General features: G+C 42.2%; 1 protein-coding gene across 2 annotated transcripts; it reads right to left on the bottom strand.

The window, feature by feature from the left end:
- Positions 1-1,940: 1,940 nt before the first annotated feature.
- On the bottom strand, positions 1,941-21,890 carry MRPL45 (mitochondrial ribosomal protein L45). Of its 2 annotated transcripts, XM_059046545.2 has the most exons (8): positions 21,604-21,890; positions 20,542-20,719; positions 20,011-20,128; positions 15,976-16,074; positions 4,204-4,252; positions 3,162-3,311; positions 2,633-2,806; positions 1,941-2,431 (listed from the first exon to the last, which is right to left on the bottom strand). In XM_059046545.2, the coding sequence occupies exons 1-8, from the start codon at positions 21,667-21,669 to the stop codon at positions 2,345-2,347; spliced, it is 921 nt and encodes a 306-aa protein (XP_058902528.1). In that variant the 5' UTR covers positions 21,670-21,890; the 3' UTR covers positions 1,941-2,344. The 2 variants fall into 2 exon arrangements, with proteins under 2 accessions (XP_058902528.1, XP_066876917.1); XM_067020816.1 differs by lacking the exon at positions 15,976-16,074 and having other exon boundaries at positions 21,604-21,738.
- Between the last annotated feature and the right edge of the window lie 161 nt (positions 21,891-22,051).

Raw genomic sequence — 22,051 nt, 5'->3', positions numbered from 1 at the left:
AAATTCTGCACCTCAGAACAATCCCACTGGGTCTGGACTAGCTGGGAACACAAAAGTTGTCCCTCTAACCACAGTTGTGAAATAAACCATGGGGAAAAAAATACAGAATGCTTTTTCTTGACTACTGCAGTTGTTTCTAGCTTATTCATTATGGTGATTTTATTTTTTCAATGTTCCTAAACATTAATAATAGATAGATAAGGAAAGAACAATGCCTGCTCTAAAGCCCAAGGTAGCCACAAGGCAGCCTTCAGGACCATGGGACTGTCTGGCTAATTCTCAGCCAGTGCCCAGCTACATGGGTAGCACTGCAGATGGTCTCTGCCCTGCCCTTTAAGCCAATCCTGCACATCTGGGCCATTTGCTCAGCTGGATTTGATCCCAAGGGGAAATGAAAATTGCACTTATCCTCTGGCTCCCTGGTGGCAACTATTGCTTAGCTGCTATTTAGGATTATCTAGAGACCCCTGAGACAGAGATAGGGGAGTGGGGTGAAACAGCTTATTTGAAACACTGTTTTTTAATATATTCAGAGAAATCAAGACATTGTTTGGCCATTACGTGTGCTTTGTTTCTGTTTCCCTACCCTCCCAGGATTGCCTCCCCTTACTCCATACTCCCCAGCTGTGGATCCTACTCAAAGCACTCCCCTTCTCATTTTGCCTTAATCCAGGGCTCAGGCAAATAGGATAGGATCAAACCTCACTTGGGCAGCAATGCTGGAAACTGATGTACATTTTAAGCCAAAAGGGTTGAAACTAAGTAGCATGATGAGGGTGGCTGCTGTGGATTAACCTACTAGTGCTGCCTCTTCCCTAAGCATACACATCTTATTTCTATGGTCAGCACTCAGCAGCTGTTATTAAAACATCAGTTTTCCCCAGTGAGGCCTGGTCTGTCTGCTGCTTTGCTGAAATGGTAGTTTTACAGAGACTGAGCGGTCAGGTTATTCTCAACCTGATTCCAGTTTCTTTGGACTCTACTCTCAAGACAAGGTCAGAACAGATTAATCCTTAACCCAAGTGATAAACTCCTTAAAAGAAAATAATAGGCTTGAAAAACAGAAACACAAGAATTAAGGTCCTGATTTTTAAGGGGAGCCCTCATGGGCCGATCAAAGTAATAGTACTATAAACCAAGCTTGCTGCTGAGACAGTGATTTCCCTTGTCATACCTCAGATGACCCAGGACACGAGCATGAGAAGTCCCACATCCTCCTCCAGCTGGAGCTAAGGAACAAGAAGGGGCTGGGCTGTTTCACTCTACATAGGTCCATATTCTGGTATCTTTGCCTCCAAATTCGGGCTGGGAAAAAAGTCACCATCTCCAAAAGGTGCTAAAAATCAGGGAACTAAGTCTTACTGATGGATTTCCCAAATGTATCCACACTACCATGGCCCCTTCCTCCTCTAACGCTTCCTGGGATCACACCAGGATGCAGCTGATAATTAAGAACAAAATCCAGGCCTCCCCTGGTGGCACAGTGGTTGAGAGTCCGCCTGCTGATAAGGGGGACGTGGGTTCGTGCCCTGGTCTGGGAAGACCCCACATGCCACGGAGCAGCTGGGCCCGTGGGCCATGGCCGCTGGGCCTGCGCATCCGGAGCCTGTGCTCCGCAGTGGGAGAGGTCACAAGGGTGAGAGGCCTGTGTACTGCAGAACAAACAAACAAATAAATAAAAATAAAAAATCCAAAGGCTGAGAGCTAATGATTTCTTTGGATTTACATTCATCTCTGAAATACAAATATTGATTCAGTGAGTCAGTGTATGCGAAAAGACCCTCTTAAATGACACCACTTTTATAGACACTAATTATTCTTCCCAAGTCTGGATTTCCTGTAAGTCACATCACTCACAATTAAGATAACTTCCACTTCTGCCCTCTGAAGGCTGGTCTACTTCCATCCCGAACCAGGAGAAATATACAGAACCCACCACATTTGTCCAATACCTGATAGTGCTTTATTTCAAACTGTGACCCTGCCCTGTAATTAGAAAGTTCTGCCAGTTTGCTCCTGACAGTTCTTGCTGCGGGAAAAGCTGGTATCAGATGTTCTCTGAAACATACTGTTTTTCATCTGGAGTTAGAAGCTAGATATAAGATTAAAAAAAGAAGAAGTAGGTCCATTGCTGTGCACAGGACCAACCCACTAGGGCCCAAGCATCAGTAGTGGTTACTGAGGATGAGACTGCTAAAAAGACCCAAGCAGGGCAAGAGAGAACAAAGGTAGCTCTTTCTACAGCATGAAGAAAATGGATGACTTCACAGCTCCCAGACTCCCAGACTTCGCAGCTTCCAAGCACCTCACCACCCACACTTCACCCGAGGAGTCACTTTTGCCATCACGCTAGCTGAGGCTTATGGACCTCTCCTTGTGGCTCTTCATACTCTTCCCAAGGTTTCATCTGGGGGCCAGGGATCATCACCGTCTGAAAGAGCAGGATGCTGAGTTATCTACTATCCAAGTCCATAGCTTACCTAAGAGATTCATGCCCGCCTCCAAACCCACCTCCGTGCCCACCGCCAACAGACTCCTCTTCCTGGTGGTGCATCACCCTCTCTGTCCACTAGGTGGAGCCCAACAGGAGTGGCTTAGGATGCCATGTCTTAAACCATGCAAGCTGCTTTACCTTAAGGATAGGCTGCTTAGGGGGTGCCCATGGGGGAATGATCTTGCCATGCATTCTCCAGCTCCCATAGGGATTCACCAGATGCTTTTCAAAGACAACATACTCCAGGACATCCTTGGGCACATCTTCCTGTCCATACATCAACCGGCCAAACCGATCATAGATGACCAGAGTCTGCATGGATGAAAGCACATCTAGTCGGTTAGTCCTCAGAGTTGTTTAATTCTGAGTCTAGACTAACAGATCAACCACTGACACTTTACTCTTAGAGGGTTTTTGACTGGGGGGCGGGGAGGGGTGGTGGAAGGAGGTGGGAGGGAGTCCAGGAAGGGTGGGGAAGAATATCCCCACACCTGTTTTAGTACAGCTAACATCCAGCAGTGGGAAGGGTGCAGCAACAAGGTAAGAAAGACCATGGTGAACCTTTCCTTAGAACTCACAGTCCCAGGCAGCTGTACCCAGGACTCAGAGGTAGGTGCCCAACCTGAGAGTGAAGAAAGCCGGGAAGAAAGCAGACTGGTGCCTCTACCTGCCGGGTGTGCATGCGGATGGTGACCTGGCCATACGTGTTGCCCTGGTTCAGCAGACTTGAACAGCGAACCTGCACCACCTGGGGTGGCTCTAAAGATTCTACAAAGTTCCAGCGGACAGTCTTGTATTTGATGTCCCAGACCATGTCCTGAGGGCAGAGGAGAATAGTTCAACTGGATTTTTCCCTCCCTGTAGTGAAGCTGGTGCTTATTTCCACGCTTGCTCTTCTTGCAACACCCAGTCTACATGCAACGTTTCCCATCAAATGCTCTCTGGTGCTTATTTTCTCTCACCTTAAGCTACTGCTCAAGCTCACCTCACAACAACTCTCTTTCCATTTCTAAATCACAACTCAAGACCCACCTACCTCCTTGAGGACCCTTCTCCAAATCAATGAAGACCACGCTCCAAACTGCCAGCTTACCTAATATACCATTATCCCTCCTACACATTTTCATAATCTGCTCATTATTGCATGCATTTCTGTTGACTGCACGTTTGTTTTTTTTCCTCTCACCTTTCGGCAATGAAAGGTGGGATTTTATAGGAATTTTATAGCCTTTTATAAAGGCTAGCCTGCTAAGACTAGGATAGCTATCCTTGTCCCTGGAGAGATGAAGGAAAACTGATAGAAACTGAAGTTCTTATTCTTGAACCTCTAACTGAACCACAAAGTCCTCATTGTTAGGGGTCTCCCAGAGTACCCAGCACCCCTGTTATCACACAATATAAGCCTCATGAACACTGGTTAAATCCTTTATTGTAGTGTAGGTATGTGCAGGGCTGGCCTAATGTGACCATACCCTCACCTCAGGATCTGTAGTCTCAGTACTGCTTGCTGAGGGACTTCCTCTTTCTTCATCTGCATGGCCTTTACCAGAGTCCATATCAAGTCATTATCATTCAGCCAAAAATAATGGAACTTCAGCTTTTGCCTTAAACTTCCTGCACTCTCAAAACTGATCCTCAAGAAAATCAGAGGTGATATTAGAATCTGTCTACTCAGAGGTCCCACAGTTCTAAGGAAGATAAGAACCTACCGGAAAACAGTTTTCAGTTACCAAGGTATGAAGCCGGTCATGGTCTGAGCTAAAAAGGAAAGAGATATATATCACTGACTCCTGCTTTCATGATACTGTGTATGAAAGCTGAAAATAGCCCTGAAAATGGAAAACAACTCCCTTCATTTTTATAAACATTTTCTGCACACCTACTATAAGCCACATAATATACTAAGTCCTAGTCCAAAGATGAAGAACAGCATGATTTACCAGAAAACCACGAGATCAAAGAGCAGTGTAAAGTTATGTTTGAATCTCAGGAGCAGAAAGAAATTTCTCTGAAATTACTATACCTTCTTGAGATGGGCAAGAAACCCTCACTGGGATGTGGGGACTGATTTTTGTTCTAAGCTGGAAGAAAATCCAACACAAATAACAATCAAAAGCTCAATTTAACTCCTCTTACCATGGACACATAATCAATACCAACTGCTTAGCCTTATTTCTTACATATTCATCTTTGAACCTAGCCAAAAGATAACCATCTGTTTTTTCTGGTCTTTTCTACACAAAACTGCCCCCTGCCCCATCTTTGTTGCTACCAGAGTGACCTAGTTATGCTGATTCTATGCAGTAACAGTAAGAAAATAGTTGGCAAACCCCAGCTCCTGTACATATAAGATTTTAGGAGGGTTCCTAACTGAAAGGCTTCAAATAAACCTAAGACCACAGATTAGTTTCTTTCAGATACACATTCATGACTTTTCCCCACAATTTAATACTTTCTGAGCAGTTTAAGTCTTTGCCCTTTGAAAAATTGTGTCTCTAATCCCAAAGTGGGTAATGGATTAGTTCTGTCTATCTGCTTCCCTTCCACTTCTATGCCAAATACAAAAGATTCTGAGTCATTTCCCCCACTGTAGCTCTAGACTAGACTAGACTGAGGTGTGGTGACAGCTACTACAACCACCACACCTATCACCTCAGAATAAATTCTTCCTCGTCACTGTCCTGGCCTAGAAATCTTCAGTAGAAATGAATTCCCCTTTTTATGAGTTCACTCAGTATTTTGCAATAGAACTTACCCTGAAAAATAAAAGGAGGACATCGCTTTGGGCAACATAATGGACTGAGCTTATGTGAAACTGCTCGTACTATAAACGTCCAGAAATGTTGGAGAGAATATAATACACACAGACACACACACATTTTAAAATCTCTAGTCTAGTTCACAAGAAAGGAAGGTAAGTCCTTAGATGCCAGAAAGGAAGAGGGAATTAAAAGCAGAAGGGAAAGAATACAACCTGATACCACAACAGCACAGAGATGATTCAGGGATCTAGAAATAGGATCTGATGGCTAGAGCTTGACTTTTCCTAAAACCTTGGATGCTGGAAGGACAGGGAGTTCGAAATGAGATCCCTGCATAAAGCTATGACCCTCAAAAAGAGTCCTGTACCTGCAGGAAAGGGAAACAAACAATTAAAGCCCTAAGTCCACATTATACCCAGAGGTGGACACAGAATTTATGGTATCTGTATGATGTAAGAATTCCTAAGCTAAGAAATTAACATAAAAACTGATACCTGGCCAATGATATCCCTAGAGTATCTGGCAGAAACACCCCCAAAACCTCTCTGGGATCATACTCATAACTTAGGTTGTATGCAATTCCCTCAGAAGAAACACTCTCCACTGCAGATGAGCTCACAATGAAACATTACAAAACATCTGGAAGCTAGCAAAATCAAGACACAGACATCAAGCAAAATGACAGAGGAGGAAGCACTAGGGTTGGGTCCCTCCATTTAAACAACTGATAAATTAGAAAAAATAACCAGAACCACAATTTCAGAACTCTGGATGTTGAATGGACACCTATAACAACTAGGGGAGTGCTTGACGAAGGGAGAAGCCAGTGATCTTGAGTTTAAGAACATGTGCAAACCACCTACCCTCCTCTTTCCCTCAGCCCTGCCATTACTGGTGGGGATAGTGGCCTGTGTTCCTGGAGTGGATGGCTGGCGCAAGGGCAGGCAGTAGGGACCCCTCCCTCCAAAAATTTGAGTTGCACATTTTGGTCAGGCTGGTGGATTGCAGAGAGACCAGAGCAAATGATGTCATGGTTTCAGCCCTGCTGGCTGCAGCAGCTTTTCCCACCAACAGATTTAAAGGGATAAAGGACCAAGAACACCTGTTTTGTTTTTATTCAGCCAGACAATTTAGGAAATCTTTGTCAGGTCACTGGCTGATTGCAGAGATAATGGAAGAGAAACTTCAATGACTACCCAAAACAAAGAATACACACTTAGCAATACTAGCTTGGAAAAGTCACAAATGGATGGCAGTGGCACTGATGAGCAAAATCAGCAATTCCTGAGAAGCAGAGGAATCTGATTTCCAGAGTTACCACATAATAATACTCAGAATGTCCAGTTCTCAACAAAAAAAGTATACAAAGAAACATGAAAGTATGGCCCATCCACAGGAAAAAAATTTTTGACAGAAACCATCCCTGAGAAAGCCCAAACACTGGAATTATTAGCCTAAGGCGTTAAATCAACTATCCTACTTATGCTCACTGAGATAAAGGTAACCATGGACAAAGAACTGAAGGAAATCAGAAAACAATGTACAAAATAAGAACATCAATAGATCCACCAGAGGGCAGACAGCAGAAGCAAGAAGAACTACAGTCCTGCAGCCTGTGAAACAAAAACCACATTCACAGAAAGACAGACAAGATGAAAAGACAGAGGGCTATGTACCAGATGAAGGAACAAGATAAAACCCCAGGAAAAAAAACTAAATGAAGTGAAGATAGGCAACCTTCCAAAAACAGAATTCAGAATAACGAGAGTGAAGATGATCCAGGACCTCGGAAAATGAATGGAGGCAAAGATTGAGAAGAGGCAAGAAATGTTTAGTAAAGACCTAGAAGAACTAAAGAACAAACAGAGATGAACAATACAATAACTGAAATGAAAAATACACTAGAAGGAATCAATAGCAGAATAACTGAGGCAGACGAACGGATAAGTGACCTGGAAGACAGAATCGTGGAATTCACTGCTGCGGAACAGAATATAGAAAAAAGAATGAAAAGAAATGAAGACCTCTGGGTCTTCATTCCCAGGGACCTCTGGGACAACATTAAACACCAACAACATTCGCATTATAGGGGTTCCAGAAGGAGAAGAGAGAAAGGACAGAAGGAGAAGAGAGAGAGAAAGGACCAGAGAAAATATCTGAAGAGATTATAGTCAAAAACTTCCCTAACATGGGAAAGGAAATAGCCACCCAAGTCCAGGAAGTGCAGAGAGTCCTATACAAGATAAACCCAAGTAGAAACACACTGAGACACACAGTAATCAAATTGACAAAAATTAAAGACAAATATTGAAAGCAGCAAGGGAAAAATGACAAATAACATACAAGGGAACTCCCATATGGTTAACAGATGATTTCTCAGCAGAAATTCTACAAGCCAGAAAGGAGTGGCATGACATGTTTAAAGTGATGAAAGGGAAGAACCTACAACCAAGATTACTCTACCCGGCAAGGATTTCATTCAGATCTGATGGAGAAATCAAAAGCTTTACAGACAAGCAAAAGCTAAGAGAATTTAGCACCACCAAACCAGCTCTACAACAAATGCTAAAGGAACTTCTCTAAGTGGGAAACACAAGAGAAGAAAAGGACCTACAAAAACAAACCCAAAACAATTAAGAAAATGGTAATAGGAACATACATATGGATAATTACCTGAAATGTGAATGTATTAAATGATCCAACCAAAAGACAAAGGCTCACTGAATGGATACAAAAACAAGACCCATATATATGCTGTCTACAAGAGACCCACTTCAGACCTAGGGACACATACAGACTGAAAGTGAGCGGATGGAAAAAGATATTCCATGCAAATGGAAATCAAAAGAAAGCTGGAGTAACAATACTCATATCAGATAAAATAGACTTTAAAGAATGTTACAAGAGACAAGGAAGGACACTACATAATGATCAAGGGATCAATCCAAGAAAAAGATATAACAATTGTAAATATATATGCACCCAACATAGGAGCACGTCAATACATAAGGCAACTGCTAACAGCTATAAAAGAGGAAATCAACAGTAACACAATAATAGTGGGGGACTTTAACACCTCACACCAATGGACAGATCATCCAAACAGAAAATTAATAAGGAAACACAAGCTTTAAATGACACAATAGACCAGATAGATTGAATTCATATTTATAGGACATTCCATCCAAAAACAGCAGATTACACTTTCTTCTCAAGTGCGCACAGAACATTCTCCAGGATAGATCACATCTTGGGTCACAAATCAAGCCTCAGTAAATTTAAGAAAACTGAAATCGGGCTTCCCTGGTGGTGCAGTGGTTGAGAATCCGCCTGCCGATGCAGGAGACACGGGTTCGTGCCCGGGTCCGGGAAGATCCCACATGCCGCAGAGCGGCTGGGCCCGTGAGCCATGGCCTCTGAGCCTGTGCGTCGGGAGCCTGTGCTCCGCAACGGGAGAGGCCACAACAGTGAGAGGCCCGCGTACCACAAAAAAAAAAAAAAAAAGAAAACTGAAATCGTATCAAGCATCTCTTCTGACCACAACACTATGAGACGAGAAATCAGAAATCAATTACAGGGAAAAAAACGTAAAAAACACAAACACATGGAGGTTAAACAATACGTTACTAAATAACCAAGAAATCACTAAAGAAATCAAAGAGGAAATCAAAAAGATGCCTAGAAACAAATGACAATGAAAACACGACGATTCAAAAGCTATGGGACGCAACAAAAGCAGTTCTAAGAGGGAAGTTTACAGTGATACAAGCCTACCTCAAGAAACAAGAAAAATCTCAAATAAACAATCTAACCTTACATCTAAAGGAACCAGAGAAAGAAGAACAAACAAAACCCAAAGTTATCAGAAGGAAAGAAATCATAAAGAACAGAGCAGAAATGTATGAAACAGAAACAAAACAATAGCAAAGATCAATAAAACTAAAAGCTGGTTCTTTGAGAAGATAAACAAAATTGATAAACCATTAGCCAGACTCATCAAGAAAAAGAGGGAGAGGACTCAAATCAATAAAATTAGACATGAAAAAGGAGAAGTTACAACAGACACTGCAGAAATAACAAAGCATCTTAGGAGACTACTACAAGCAACTCTATGCCAATAAAATGGACAACCTGGAAGAAATGGACAAATTCTTAGAAAGGTATAACCTTCCAAGACTGAACCAGGAAGAAATCAAAATATGAACAGACCAATCACAAGTAATGAAATTGAAACTGTGATTAATAATCTTCCAACAAACAAAAGTCCAGGACCAGATGGCTTCACGGGTGAATTCTATCAACCATTTAGAGAAGAGCTAATACCCATCCTTCTCAAACTCTTCCAAAAATTGCAGAGGAAGGAACACTCCCAAACTCATTCTATGAAGCCATCATCACCCTGATACCAAAACCAGACAAAGATACTATAAAAAAAGAAAATTACAGACCAATATCACTGATGAATATAGATGCAAATATCCTCAACAAAATACTAGAAAACAGAATCCAACAACACATTAAAAGGATCATACACCATGATCAAGTGGGATTTATCTCAGGGATGCAAGGATTCTTCAATATACGCAAATCAATTAATCAATGTGATATACCATATTGACAAACTGAAGAATGAAACCCATATGATCATCTCAATAGATGCAGAAAAAGCTTTTGACAAAATTCAACACCCATTTATGATAAAAACTCTCCTGAGAAAGTGGGCATAGAGGGAACCCACCTCAACATAATAAAGGCCATATATGACAAACCCATAGCCAACATAGTTCTCAATGGTGAAAAACTGAAAGCATTTCCTCTAAGATCAGGAACAAGACAAGGATGTCCACTCTCACCACTATTATTCAACATAGTATTGGAAGTCTTAGCCACATCAATCAGAGAAAAAAAAGAAATAAAAGGAATACAAATTGGAAAAGAAGAAGTAAAACTGTCACTGTTTGCAGATGACATGATACTTACTATACATAGAGAGTCCTAAAGATGTCACTAGAAAACTACTAGAGCTAATCAATAAATCTGGTAAAGTTGCAGGATAAAAAATTAATGCACAGAAATCTCTTGCATTCCTATACACTAATGATGAAAAATCTGAAAGAGAAATTAAGGAAACTCTCCCATTTACCATTGCAAGAAAAAGAATAAAATAGCTAGGAATAAACCTATCTAGGGAGACAAAAGACCCATATGCAGAAAACTATAATACACTGATGAAAGAAATTAAAGATGATACAAACAGATGGAGAGATATACCATGTTCTTGGATTGGAAGAATCAATATTGTGAAAATGACTAGACCACTCAAAGCAATCTATAGATTCAATGCAATCCCTATCAAATTACCAATGGCATTTTTACAGAACTAGAACAAAAAATCTTAAAATTTATATGGAGACACAAAAGACCCCGAATAGCCAAAGCAGTCTTGAGGGGAAAAAAATGGAGCTAGAGGAATCAGACTCCCTGACCTCAGACTATACTACAAAGCTACAGTAATCAAGACAATATGGTACTGCCATAAAAACAGAAATACAGATCAATGGAACAGGATAGAAAGCCCAGAGATAAACCCATGCACCTATGGTCAACTGATCTACGACAAAGGAGGAAAGGATATACAATAGAGAAAAGACAATCTCTTCAATAAGTGGTGCTGGGAAAACTGGACAGCTACATGTAAAAGAATGAAATTAGAACACTCCCTAACACCATACACAAAAATAAACTCAAAGTGGATTAAAGACCTAAATGTAAGACCAGACACTATAAAACTCTTAGAGGAAAACATAGGCAGAACACTCTATGACATAAATCACAGCAACATCCTTTTTGACCCACCTCCTAGAGTAATGGAAATAAAAACAAAAATAAACAAATGGGACTTAAGGAAACTTAAAAGCTTCTGCACAGCAAAGGAAACCATAAACAAGACAGTAAGACAACACTCAGAATGGGAGAAAATATTTGCAAATGAAGCAACTGACAAAGGATTAATCTACAAAATTTACAAGCAGCTCATGCAGCTCAATATAAAAAAAAAAAAACCCCAATCCAGAAACGGGCAGAAGACCTAAAGAGACATTTCTCCAAAGAAGACATACAGATGGCCAAGGAGCACATGAAAAGCTGCTCAACATCACTAATTATTAGAGAAATGCAAATCAAAACTACCATGAGGTATCACCTCACACCAGTCAGAATGGACATCATCAGAAAATCTACAAACAACAAATGCTGGAGAGGGTGTGGAGAAAAGGGAACCCTCTTGTGCTGTTGGTGGGAATGTAAAGTTATACAGCCACTATGGAGAACAGTATGGAGGTTCCTTAAAATACTAAAAATAGAATTACCATATGACCCAGCAATCCCATTACTGGGCATATACCCAGAGAAAACCATACTTCAAAAAGACACATGCACCCCAATGTTCACTGCAGTACTATTTACAATAGCCAGGTCATGGAAGCAACCTAAATGCCCATCGACAGACAAATGGAAAAGAAGATGTGGTACATATATACAATGGAGTATTAGCCATAAAAAGGAACAAAATCAGGTCATTTGTAGAGACGTGGATGAATGTAGAAACTGTCATACGAGTGAAGTCAGAAAGAGAAAAACAAATATCGTATATAAATGCATATATGTGGAACCTAGAAAAATGGTACAGACGAACTGGTTTGCAGGGCAGAAATTGAGACACAGATGTAGAAAACAAATGTATGGACACCAAAGGGGGAAAGTGGGGCTTCCCTGGTGGCGCAGTGGTTGAGAATCTGCCTGCGGATGCAGGGGACACAGGTTCCTGCCCCGGTCCGGGAAGTTCCCACATGCCGCGAAGCAGCTGGGCCCGTGAGCCATGGCCGCTGGGCCTGCACGTCCGGAGCCTGTGCTCCGCAACGGGAGAGGCCACAGAAGTGAGAGGCCCACGTACCACCAAAAAAAAAAAAAGGGGGAAAGTGGTGTGGAGGGGAGGGTGGTAGTGTGATGAACTGGGAGACTGGGATTGACACACAGACACGAATATGTATAAAATGGATAACTAATAAGAACCTGCTGTATAAAAAAATAAAATTCAAAAATTCAAAATAAAAGAATATCAATAAAGAGACAGAAATTATGAAAAGGAACCAAACAAATTCTGGAGTTGCAAAGTACAGTGACTGAAATTAAAAATTCACTACAGGGGTTGAACAGCAGATCTGAGCAGGAAGAAAGAACAGGATCAGTTAACTTGAGGATATGACAATTGAAATTATCCAGTCTAAGGAGCAAAAAGAAGAAAGAATAAAGAAAAATGAGCAGAGCCTGAGGGACCTGTGGGGCACCGTCAAGTGCACCAACACACATATCAAAGAGTCCGAGAGGAGAATAAAGAGGTGGCAGAAAAAAACATTTGAGGAAATAATGGCTGAAGGGACTTCCCTGGTGGTCCGATGGTTAACACTCCATGCTTCCGGGCTTCCCTTGTGGCTCAGTGGTTAAGAGTCTGCCTGCCAATGCAAGGGACATGGGTTCGAGCCCTGGCCTGGGAAGATCCCACATGCTGCGGAGCAACTAAGCCTGTGTGCCACAACTACTGAGCCTGAGCTCTAGAGCCTGCAAGCCACAACTACTGAGCCCACGTGCCACAACTACTGAAGCTCGCATGCCTAGAGCCTGTGCTCCTCAACAAGAGAAGCCACGACAATGAGAAGCCCACACACCGCAACGAACGGTAGCCCCTGCTCACCGCAACTAGAGAAAGCCTGCGCACAGCAATGAAGATCCAACTCAGCCAAAAATAAAAATAGAATAAATAAAATAAATTTTTTTTAAAAAAAAAAAAAGGAAAGAAAGAAAGAATGGCTGAGGGCTGAGAATCCACCTGCCTATGCAGGGGACATGGGTTCGAGCCCTGGTCCGGGAAGATCCCACATGCCATGGAGCAACTAAGCCCGTGCGTCACAACTAGAGCCTGTGCTCTAGAGCCCATGAGCCACAACTACTGAGCCCGCATGCCAAGAGTCCGTGCTCCACAACAAGAGAAGCCATTGCAATGAGAAGCCCACACACTGCAATGAAGAGTAGCCCCTGCTAGCTGCAACTAGAGAAAGCCCACGCACAGCAACGAAGACCCAGTGCAGTCAATAAATAAATAAATAAATAAATAAATAAATATATAGAAGAACTGTCAACCAAAAATTCTACAGACAGAAAAACTATCCGTTAAGAATAAAGGAGGGGGGCTTCCCTGGTGGCGTAGTGGTTGAGAGTCCGCCTGCTGATGCAGGGGACACGGGTTTGTGCCCCGGTCTGGGAGGATCCCACATGCCACAGAGCGGCTGGGCCCGTGAACCATGGCCGCTGAGCCTGCGCATCCAGCACCTGTGCTCCGCAACGGGAGAGGCCACAGCAGTGAGAGGCAAGTGTACCGCAAAAAAAAAAAAAAAAAAAAAAAAAAAAGAATAAAGGAGGGACTTCCCTGGTGGTCCAGTGGTTAAGAATCTGCCTTCCAATGCAGGGGACGTGGGTTTGATTCCCGGTCGGGGAACTAACATCCCACATGCCATGGGGCAACTAAACCCTCGTGTTGCAACAACTGAGCATGTGAGTCACAACTAGAGAAGCCTGCACACTGCAACAAAAGATCGCGCATGCCACAACGAGGTTCCCGCGTGCCTCAACTAAGACCCAATGCAGCCCAAAATAAAATAAATAAATAAATATTTTAAATAAATAAACATAAATGAAGTGGGGGGACTTCCTTGGTGGTCCAGTGGTTAAGACTCCACGTTCCCAACACAGGGAGCCCAGGTTCGATCCCTGGTCAGACCCCACATGCTGCAACTCAATATCCCACTCAGATGTAGAGAACAAATGTATGGACAACAAGGGAGGAAAGTGGCGGGGGTGGTGGTGGTGGTAGTGGGATGAATTGGGAGATTGGGATTGACATATATACACCAATATGTATAAAATAGATAACTAATAAGAACCTGCTGTATAAAAACAAATAAAACTCAAAAATTCAAAATAAATAAATAAAGATCCCACATGCAGCAATGAAGATCCTGCATGCTGCAACTAAGATCCAGAGCGGCCAAATAAATAAATGTTAAAGAGAAAATTAAGTGGTGAATTCCCTGGCAGTCCAGTGGTTAAGACTCCATGCTTCCACTGCAGGGGGCGTGGGTTTGATCCCTGGTCATGCCACATGACATGATCAAAAAAATATATGTATTGAATATTTCAAAAAAATAAAAATAAAAAAATGAAGTGGAGGGAAAAAAACAAAAATAAAAAATGCAAGTGAAATAACAAGGTAGAACTAAAAAAATTAAATAACAATAACACAGGAGATGTATGAGGCAGTGACTGAAATTCAAGTGTTTGAAGCTTCTTGTGATATTGTCAACAATACATGCTAAACATTTTAACAATAACTATTATAAGAACAGAAGTAGGATGTAATAGTTCCAAACAAGTGGAAGGAATAAAAAAGTTAGAAGGAAATTATATCAATACCACAAATGAAAGGAAAAAAAGAAACAAAGAAAAATCATGGTAACTAGAATGCAAAAAATAATGTAGTAGGAAAAAATACATCAAATATAAAGAAAACTACACTGAACAATAAACACAGCAGGTTTCAAAAAAATACATCATTCACGTAAATTTCCACAACACATTAAACAATACTGTACATTGTTTATACACATGTACATGTGGTGAAAGTATAAAAATGTGCGTGAGAGTAATAGGGAAGATAGTGGTTCTTTCTAGGAAGAAAAAGAATGGGGAGATGGGGCTTTAGCTGTATCTATAATGCTTTATCCCTGTGTCTTTCCCCAATTAGGCATTCAGAAGCAAATATGGCAAAATGTAAACATCTATTACCTTGCAAGGTATTTTTTTATGTTTGAAATATTTCACAATCAAAAACTTTTTTTAAACAAATAAAAGTAAAAAGAGGGCTTCCCTGGTGGCGCAGTGGTTGAAAGTCCACCTGCCGATGCAGGGGACACGGGTTCGTGTCCCGGTCCAGGAAGATCCCACATGCCATGGAGCGGCTGGGCCCATGAGCCATGGCCGCTGAGCCTGCGTGTCCGGAGCCTGTGCTCCGCTACGGGAGAGGCCACAACAGTGAGAAGCCCGCGTACCGCAAAAAAAAAAAAAAAAAAAGTAAAAAGAAATAATTAATGGATTTGAGAGTATAGGTTTGGGATCCTACCTGAAGCCTAGCCACAGCAAGCTACACTTCAAAGAATGTCAGCAACAGTCCAAAGACTAGTACTTAAGATTATTCCAGGCCCCTCATGTTGATTTTTCATCTACCTAGCAGCCCTGACTTTTCTCCCCTGGTTGAATCAAGAAAAAATTGGAAATTTTTAAAAGAAACTTATTCAAAATAATTAAGGAAAGGAAATGTACATATACAAGACAAACACACAAAAAGGGTCAGGATGAATTAGGGATCAGGCGGGTGAAAATAGCAGCTGTTCAGCAGAGTCTCAACACTTGCCAGTGGAGCTGAGCCAGACCAAATGGTGAAAACTCCCAGAAGCAGTGAGAGGAGTCAAGGACAGCTCCAGGCTCCAATTATTTCCCACAGAGGAACATCTCCCACTCCAGAACTCTTACCTAAAGAAAAAAAAAAACCTGTGCCTAGAATAATAGCTGCTGAGAACATAATGGGTATAAGACAGGGAGTTCACGTACTTGTTTAGACACAGGTGAGCTTCAATGAAGATATCTTGGGCTTTTTCAGGGAAGTCCTTTATTTTAAAATTAGGATCACTTTCTCTTATCCTCCGGATTCTGTAAAATTAAGCATGAGAATCATTTCTAAAGACTTCACACAATTTCCAAAACTTACAGCTTACTTTACGTCCATTAATATCTGTCCATTTATTCAATCATTGTTTTTTGAATGTGCCAAGTCCTGTAAATTCAACCTTCTAACTCACACTTAAATCAATCATTCTAAAGAAAGGCCAAAGCTGGGACTTCCTGGTGGTATAGTGGTTAAGAATCCACCTGCCGATGGAGGGGACACAGGTTCGATCCCTGGTCCAGGAAGATCCCACATGCCATAGAACAACTAAGCCCATGTGGCACAACTACTGAAGCCCGCATGCCCCAGGGCCCACGAGCCACAACTACCGAAGCCCGTGTACTCTTTGGCCCAAGTGCTGCAACTACTGAGCCTGCATGCTGCAACTACTGAAGCCCATGTGCCTAGAGCCCGTGCTCCGCAACAAGAGAAGCCACCCCAATGAGAAGCCCGCACACCACAATGAAGAGTAGCCCCCACTCACTGCAACTAGAGAAAGCCAGCATGCAGCATTAAAGATGAGATGCAGCCAAATATTAAAAATTAAATTTAAAAAATAAATAAAAATAAAGACCAAAGCTTCTCATAGTGAAATTTCAGAATTTTGGCCTCGAAGAAAACATCCTATAAGCACTAAGAAAGAAAAAACAGGTTTCATACAGAGGCTCAAGAGTAAGAAAGACATTGGGTGTCTAACTAGCAACATTAGAAGTTAGAAAGACGGGACTTTCGTGGTGGTCCAGTGGTTAAAACTCTGCACTCCCAATGTGGGGGGTCCGGGTTCGATATCCCTGGTTGGGGAACTAGATCCCACATGCCGCAACTAAGAGCCCACATGCTGCAACTAAAAGAGCCCACGTGCCGCAACTAAAGATCCTACATGCCGCAACAAAGATCCCTCGTGCTGCAACTAATACCCAGCACAGCCAAATAAACAAATAAATATTTAAAAAAAAAAAAGGAAGTTAGAAAGACAATGGAGCAGTGCTTTTAATTGAGAAAAAAATGACTCCCAGCCCACAATTCTATACTTGGGAAAATTATAAATGAAGAGGGAGACTAAAAAAAAGACTTTTCCTTAGCCTTGCAAGATCTCATTTATCTAACATCCACCCTTTCTCAGGAAGCTGCTGGGGAATGTGTGCCACCAAAATAACTGAATGAACCATGAAAGAGAGATGTAAAACCCATGAAACAGGGAATACATATAAGAGCAAGGCAAAAGGAGTATCAGGATGATGACAAAAGTAGATCCCACGATGTACAGTGAGCCTAAAGAGTGACCAATACAGACTGAAATAGGTAAGAAGGCTCCAGAAGGGCTTTCTTCTTGAAGATGGGATTGATAAAATACTTAATGTTTTCTATGTACTGAGAGAAAATTAACACAACCAGGGGTTCCACAAGCAAATGAGAAAAAAAGACACTTGACACCAGAAAAAAAACCTATTATGCAGGAAAGGAAATGTAATAATAATATACTGCATGACTCTGCTGTCAATAGCATTTTCGTAGTTATAATGTAAACAGGGAATTCTGATCTAATCAGTGTTACTATAACTATATTAAGAGGATGGGGGACACCATAACCCCGTGGAATTTATCCCAGGAATGTAGGATTGGTTTAACACTAAAAAAATCAATTAATGCAATATATCATATCAATAGAATAAAAGACAAATATCACATGATCATCTCAACAATCAGAGAAAAAGCATTTGATAAAATCCACTCCTTTGCACTTTTCACCTCAGAGCCTTGCTTGTACCTGTTTTGTCTCCCTAGAATGCTATTCCTCACTATACCCTTCTACTCAGCTAACTCCAAGCAACCCTTTAGGTCCCAGCTTTAAATGTCATTTCCTTAGGGAAGCCTACCTTTAACTCCCAGACCAAGTTATCTTTCCCTGCCATATGTTCCCACAGCACTCATACTTCACCATATCTGTAATTATTTGTGTACAATCAGTATTTAATAACTGGTTTCCTCCCCTAGATAATAACTCCATAATAAAACCACCTGTGTTCTGTTCATCATCATCATGAACCCTTCCACCAAACAGCTCTTAGGCCAGGAGAGAAATACATGAGAGGAAATCATCACAATACAGAGCTATCAGAAGTAGCAAGAATATGCGTACAGTTACAATTATAACAAAGGCAGCTCCAAAAAGAGTCAGAGAAGGCTTAAAAGCAGACAGAGATTAAAAGCAGACCTAGAGATTATCCTACTTAGCGAAGTAAGTCAGAAAGAGAAAGACAAATACCATATGATATCACTTATATGTGGAATCTAAAATACAACACAGGGACCTCCCTGGTGGTCCAGTGGTTAAGACTTTGCGCTCCCACTGCAGGGGGCACAGGTTTGATCCCTGGTCAGCAAACTCAGATCCCACATGCTGTGCAGTGTAGCCAAAAAAACAGAAACACACACAAATAAACATATCTATGAAAGAGAAACAGACTCACAGACACAGAGAACACACTTGTGGTTGCCAAAGGGGGTGAGGGAGGGAAGGACTGGGAGTTTCATTTAAAAAAAAAAAAAAAAGCGGGACTTCCCTGGTGGCACAGTGGTTAAGAATCCACCTGCCAATGCAGGGGACATGGGTTCGAGCCCTGGTCTGGGAAGATCCCACATGCTATGGAGCAACTAAGCCCATGCGCCGCAACTACTGAGCCCACGTGCCACAACTACTGAAGCCCACACACCTAGAGCCCGTGCTCCGCAACAAGAAGCAACCACAAGGAGAAGCCCCTGCACTGCAACGAAGAGTAGTCCCTGCTCACCGCAACTACAGAAAGCCCGCGCACAGCAACAAAGACCCAAAACAGCCAAAAATAAAAATTAATTAATTATTTTTTAAAAAACGGACACAATGCTTGAGAGAAAAAGACATTTTTCAGGCAAAGGCAAGGATGTGCAGAGACAAACAGCACAACATATGTCAAGGAACTGGCAATTAGTTTGGAAATGTTAAAGTTTAGGATGAGAAAAATGGAATAAGGAGATGATGGTGGAGAGGAAGGCAAGAGCCAAATTATAAAAAGCCCTGAATACCACTGAAGAAATCCGGATTTTATTCTTCAGATAACAGGGAGCCACAAAGGAGTCTGAGACGAGTTGATGTGATAAGATCTGTATTTAGAGAAACAGGTTATGGCCACATGAAGAATTAACACTGACTCAGTACACTTGTGCATAGAAATCTATATATGACCCTAAGAACCTATCAATTTAGATACAGTTAGAGGTAGAGTGACAGATACTTAAAGTCTCTTTAAGAAAAAAGTTTTGGCTCTGCTCCTTAACTAAAGCCCAGTTAGCTCCCTAGAACACTTCTGTCTTTTTAAGCCTTTTTGGCTTTTCTTACTCTCTTAAGTTTAAACTCTAAGGTATTTCTCATAAAAATATGCTCTATTATTACTTTAAATTTTAATATATGTGATCAAGAAAGTGTCCTACAAACTTCAATGTTAACTACCTAAATGATGTGACAAAAACGACCAATCGGGCTACCGTGGTGGCGCAGTGGTTGACAGTCTGCCTGCCGATGCAGGGGACACGGGTTCGTGCCCCGGTCAGGGAAGATCCCACATGCTGCAGAGCGGCTGGGCCCATGAGCCATGGCCGCTGAGCCTACGTGTCCGGAGCCTGTGCTCCACAACGGGAGAGACCACAGCAGTCAGAGGCCCGCGTACCGCAAAAAAAAAACAAAACAAAAAATGACCAATCAAGGTTGAGATGCTACGATTAAGAATGCCCATATTATACATTAGCTCTATTACAGAGAAAGAATATACAACTTATCAAGGGAGTTACAGCCAACGCAATTAACCCAAGATGGCCTCTCTGGATTAAGCAGCAACAAGAAATTTTTATTCTAATACTGACTCCCAGCTGTCTCAGACACCTACGATAATTGTGATGCCACACTCTTCTTCAATCGCTCAGTTCTCTGTGCCAGTCCTTCCTTAGAAAGAGATGACACTCGGGCATCACCCTCAGGAGGAACATAGGCGTCAAAGATACCAGCTGTAAAGAGAGACAGAGAAAACTAAAAAAGCATTGAAAGATTGAGAAAAAGTCATCCTGAGGTCATAAAAAATTGGGAGGGCTCCTAGATACAAAATAGACTAACAAAATAGACTTCCATGTAAAGGGAATCGTGTTGCATTAGAAAAAGTAGAATAAGATCATTTCAGTCTTCTCTTAGAGCCTCAGCTTCTTCTTGTATAAAATGGAGAAATTTTAGCCTGGTCTTCTAGGAATAGTGTGAAAACAAGATCAAAGATGACCTCATGAAATATAACGTATACAAATTATTGAGACTGAACCGATTTTGTAGTTAATTAAATGCTATCATTCATACTCCAAATCATTCTACTTTCCAAGAAGATCCTGACAGAAGGGGATTGGGTCAGGGTCTCAGAAATACCATGTCTCACCTGTACAGGCCAGATGTATGGGACGCTCCAAACGTTCTGGAGGAATGACCAGTCCTGCTTTCCGGGCATATTCTACAAACTCCTTTTCTGATTTATATTTGGGTTGATAAGTAGGGGGTGTGAAACGTTTTTTAGTTCTCACTGGAAATACTGCTGTGGACTGAGTCACCAGGACTGGCTGGAGGATGGTAGAAAAAGGTTAGGTAACCTGGAAAAAAATCAATCTTGTACAAACTATAAGCAAAGATAGAATAGGCACATCCAAAGAATGACTTAGGAACAATTACAAAGCCACATATCACGGGGGGAAATGCACAACTATCTTAATTATGAGTGTCTCTTACTAAAAGCCAGTAAGCAACTTTTACTAACACCATTCAACGTTTACTAAAGGCTTTCCTTTATTTAGTACTTTCCATAGTACAGGACTGTGCCAACTCCTAGAGATGCAGAGTTGATGAAAGCAAGGCTTCTGCTTTCAAAGAACGCTCAGTCTGATGGGGAACTTAAACACCAACCCAATACTGAAATGAGAATTAAAGTCCTCTTCTTGGCATCTCCTCTACATTTACTCAGATTCCATTCTGCTCATTCTATTGGGACCCTCAATGTAAACTTTATTCTGTCGTTGTAGCTCCCAACTGATCAATAAGCTCTTCAAAGGCCAGGTCTCTTTCCTCTCTGACCATGAGGTTGTTCAGGCAGGTACAAGACTCCCTTCTTTACAGCTACTGTTCAATTAAAGACATTTATAAAAATCAACGGGAAGCGAACCCACCTTCCAACCATTACTTCTTCCCCTTTAACACCCCCAGGCCAGTCAGACCCAGACCAAACCGGAGAAACTTAATCCCCGAGAACTTGCCCGCTCTCATGGCCCTACCGAGGCTCTCCCCACTCAACCACATCTTAAGTAGTTGTGTCTCGTCTACCTCAACTCTTCCCTAGCCTAGGTACGCCCTGTAACGTCCAAGTTCACCAAGGACAACTGCAAAGCGAGTATTTCCCTCCACTCTGTTCCCCTCCAGCCCCTAGACTCCTATCTACCCTGTCCCTACCCACCTGCCGAGACCACCATCCTAAAGCCCTGGATAAGCGAGACAACCCTCGCGGCACGACGGCTGCCATTTTCCTCACGCAAAGGTAGCCGGGATGGAGACAGTAAAAAGCCTGGGGCCGGAAGGGAGGTGCATAGGGCGGAGCTAGCTCGGGAGTGGAATTTTCCAGGGCACGAGCCCGCCGCCGAAGTGTGAGCGGCGCGAACGCGCACGTACGCGTCCGGGGTGGTGGTGGTGGTGGTGGCGCGGGTGGTGGTGGTGATGGTGGTGGTGGTGGAGGAGTTGGGCTGCACATGCGCAGTAAAACGGCGTTGGGGGTAGGGTGGAAGCACGGTTGTCACGCGCCAGGCGGAGAGCGTGCAGCCGAAACTGCGCCTGCGCGCCGGGCTTCCTGGCTGCCAGGAGTTACTGCATTGAAGTAAGAGTGGCACAGTGCTGCACCTTGTGAACGA

Source organism: Kogia breviceps, chromosome 19, assembly GCF_026419965.1.
Source record: "Kogia breviceps isolate mKogBre1 chromosome 19, mKogBre1 haplotype 1, whole genome shotgun sequence".
Taxonomy (NCBI): domain Eukaryota; kingdom Metazoa; phylum Chordata; class Mammalia; order Artiodactyla; family Physeteridae; genus Kogia; species Kogia breviceps.
Note: the sequence above shows the minus strand (reverse complement) of the source record. Positions and strands in the feature narration are given on the sequence as shown.

Coding starts and splice junctions, on each gene's coding strand:
- MRPL45 (XM_059046545.2), bottom strand. CDS start 21,669: ATGGCAGCCGTCGTGCCGCGAGGGTTGTCTCGCTTATCCAGGGCTTTA. Junction 20,720..21,603: donor TAGGATGGTGGTCTCGGCAG/GTGGGTAGGGAC, acceptor ACCATCCTCCAG/CCAGTCCTGGTGACTCAGTC. Junction 4,253..15,975: donor GCTCACCTGTGTCTAAACAA/GTACGTGAACTC, acceptor TTTCCTTTTTAG/CTCAGACCATGACCGGCTTC.